This window comes from Octodon degus, unplaced genomic scaffold (assembly GCF_000260255.1).
Source record: "Octodon degus isolate 3935 unplaced genomic scaffold, OctDeg1.0 scaffold00032, whole genome shotgun sequence".
Lineage (NCBI taxonomy): Eukaryota > Metazoa > Chordata > Mammalia > Rodentia > Octodontidae > Octodon > Octodon degus.
The window spans coordinates 3,258,011-3,261,509 of NW_004524608.1; the positions used below are offsets into that span (position 1 = coordinate 3,258,011).

Sequence of the window (3,499 nt, forward strand, 5' to 3'; positions counted from 1 at the left end):
GCAGGAAGACTGCCATGAATTCAAGGACAGCCTGGGCTACATACACAATGAGTTCAAGGCCAGTTTAAACTACATAGTGAGACCCTATCTCAAAAAACCAAAACCAAAATAAAAAACTAAAGATAATGTGAAATAGTCCATAGAAAGTGTGTGTAATAGTATGACAATAGTATACACAGTAATTTAGTGGATCTACTTTTCCCTTTATCTCTGTATCCAAATGCCATTCATATATATGTATTCTTTTTTTTTTAAATGTATTTAGTGCAGGGTCTACAGGGTCTCACTCACTACACAGATCAGACTTGTAGTGATCCTGTTTTCAGCCTTTTCCCAAGAGCTGGGGTTATAGGCACCGCACCAGCATGCCCAGTCTCAACATGCCCTGGGGGCAGAGCTAGCATGGCACCCTGGGGTTTGAACCCCAGTTGCTCTACCTTTAAAATATAACTTCAAAAAAATTATTTCCTATACTGGAGGCTGCAGGTCAGTGGTAGAACACTCACCTGGAATATGTAAGACCCTGGGTTCAATTCCCAGCACCAAGAATATAAAATAATAGTAACAATTTCCCTAGATTCATTCCAGAGTCAATAAATGAATAAACACTCACTTGTCCCATCATCTGGTTCAAAGTGGCCAGTATTGTTCCATGTATTGCCGCTACTATTGCCATAGTTATCATCGGTACTGGCTGGCTCTGCATAATCAGCTGGGTTGAAAGTTCTGAAAAAAATAAAGCTTAAAAGTATCTCTGACCACTAAGCAGCTTCAGCAAATATTAAAGAAAACAATCAGAATTTTGACTATATGCTTCCTAACACAAAACAATCAGCACCATCCTGTAACCCAAATGTGGTCTACTTTTATCAGCTTAACCAAAATGTCATGGCATGTGATAATTCCTAAGAAATGAGCCCTAATTCTACATATATTTCTGCTTAAATACTCGAGGACTGATTGATTTGATCACATTTTGTTAAAGCTATCTATGGTGACTCTTGGAGGGAAAAATTAAGGTCCCTGGACTAATTGGAACTTACCCCATTCCTTGAGCAGAAAACCTTCCTCCTCGCCTACCGGAGCCTCCTAAAGAGAAGAAGAAATATTTTAGCAGTTGATGTGAAACCACCTTGCTAGCTAAGGCAGCTTTGCAATAGTAAGAGGTTGATACTACCAGATGTTCTTGTAGTCCCACATAGCCTGTCAGTTAATGTAACAGTAGGACAACCATTACTACTGACAGATTTTTCCTTTGCTATTCAAACTGCTGAGTCTTCAAGCAAACACAATAACAACAGTAAAAATGAGAGTTGACATCTATCTTCTTTCCCATTCTCCATTTCAGCAGTCTCTAGTATATCCAGGACACTTCAACAATTTAGATAGTAACCAGACTCCCCATTAATTGATTTTAAATAAAGCAGATTTAGAGAACTAGAGCAACTTGCCCCCACCAGGCATGGTAGTGCACAACTGCAATCTCAGCACTCTGGGAGGCTGAAGTAAAGCAAGTAGCAAGTTCAACTCCAGTCTGGGGAATTTAATGACTTAGCAAGACCCTGGCTCAAAAATAAATAAATACCTAGCACTAGACAGATAACTAGATAGACATGATAGACAAAAACACAAGACAAGACAATGCAATACAGGCTGGGGATGTAGCTCAGTGTAAAGGCCCTGGGTTCAATCCCCATTAAAATGAATAAACAACAATAACAGCTTGGGCCAGGGAGATAGCTAGGCAGTGTAAGCACCTGCCCAGCAAGCACAAGGACACAGGTTCAAGCCCCAGTACTTCATGTCATGCCAGCTCTGCACCGAGCCAGCCACCAAAACCAGGTATGGTGGTGTACACCTGTAATCCCAGCACTGGGGAGGCTGAGACAGAAAGATCACTACAAGTCTAATCTGTGTAGCAAGACCCTGTACCAAATAAATAAATAAACAAAAGATTAAAAATAATAATGATGGGCTCGGGAAAAAGGGAGGCTCGGTATGAAGCTCAGTGTGAAGGCCCAGGGTTCAATTCCCAGCACCACCAAAAAACCAAAACAAAACAACACAACCTGCCTATAAATAACCCATCCTCCCATAAACTGATCACCTCTGCCTCGGCCACGACCTCTTCGGCCTCTTTCTGTGCCTCTTCCAGAAGGTCCTCCACTCTTGGTGCCATCCAATCCATTTTCCTGACCCCTAACTGAAATACAAATAAACAAAACACATGGCCAGACAAAAGTCAATAGAATGTACATACATGTATACAAGCGACCCAATATAATTAGGGACACAAAAAACTCAAGACTATGAGCCGCAGGTACAGGATATGTGAGTTACTCAGTGAATGGTGATGAGTTACTGTAACAGACAACTGTATATAAAATAATTTTACAAATGACAAGTTATTTTTATACCAGTCTGTTGCTACAAAAAGGGTATACACAAAAGATGTTAATGTCTCATAACAGATGATGGTGAAAAAGGCAAAAGATGATACAATCATTCCTGGGTCCTGCCTGGCAGACCCTGACACAACCCTGGAATCATGACATTACTGACCCACAGCTGGTTTTGATAAAGCCCCATGCATACACTCTCGTCCTCGGCTGGCACCTCTCCCCCGTCTTGGTGGCCCTCCACGTCGTCGACTATAGTCTCTGTCTCGGTCTCGATTTTCTTTGCCTTCCTCATTGGGTTCCACTTGACCACCATCCTTCTGTCCTGAGACTCCTTTCTTCTTCCCGACCATCTCCCAAGAATGCTAAAGGACAGTAGAAAACATATGTTTAATCAAAATGGACTACCAGGAGATGAATGGTGAGATGACTAATTTATTCTCTTGGCATCTCAACACCCACACTTGTGGGCTCTGCTGTTACTTTGTTTGCAGCACCAGGGACTGAACACTGCGTCTTCACACTGAGCTGTATTTCTAGCCCTTGTCGTTTTCCAAGATGAGGTCCTAACTGGCCCACAATGCACTCAAACGTGGCATCTCCCTGCCTCGGCTTCCCAGGAGGCTGGGATTGTAGTAGTGTACATTCACATCCAGCATCAGTATCTATGTTTAAGATAGTTCTGTTAGAGTCTTAATTTTCTGTGTAATGAAAGATACAGGCAGGACCTAAAATAAAATATTTATACCCGTCAAAATTCAAGATTTTTTTTTTTTTTTTGCGGAGATGCTTACAAGAATTGGATTACAGGCCAGGTATGGTAGCACATGCCTGTAATCCCAGCACTTGAAAGAGTCTGATGCAGGAGGATCACTGCAAGCTCAAGGCCAGCCTGAACAACATCATGAAACCCTATCTCAAAAGATCAAAAAGAGCACACAAAAAAAGTAATGGGGGGGGGGCTGGTGAGATGGCTCAGTGGTCTAAAGCACCTACTTAGAACAAGCTTAGCAAAGCACAGGGACCGCGGTTCAAGACACAGGCAAACAGTGGCTGGAGAGATGGCTCAGTGGTCTAAAGCACCTACTTAGAACAAGCTT

General features: G+C 42.2%; 1 protein-coding gene across 1 annotated transcript in view; it reads right to left on the minus strand.

The window, feature by feature from the left end:
- The window catches only part of Ubap2l (ubiquitin associated protein 2 like), a 54,712-nt gene that overhangs the window by 37,640 nt on the left and 13,573 nt on the right, over positions 1 to 3,499 (minus strand). Inside the window, 4 exon segments of the mRNA XM_012514416.2 lie at positions 614 to 726; positions 1,044 to 1,089; positions 2,108 to 2,203; positions 2,596 to 2,764. Coding sequence (XP_012369870.1) covers positions 614 to 726; positions 1,044 to 1,089; positions 2,108 to 2,203; positions 2,596 to 2,764 — 424 coding nt within the window.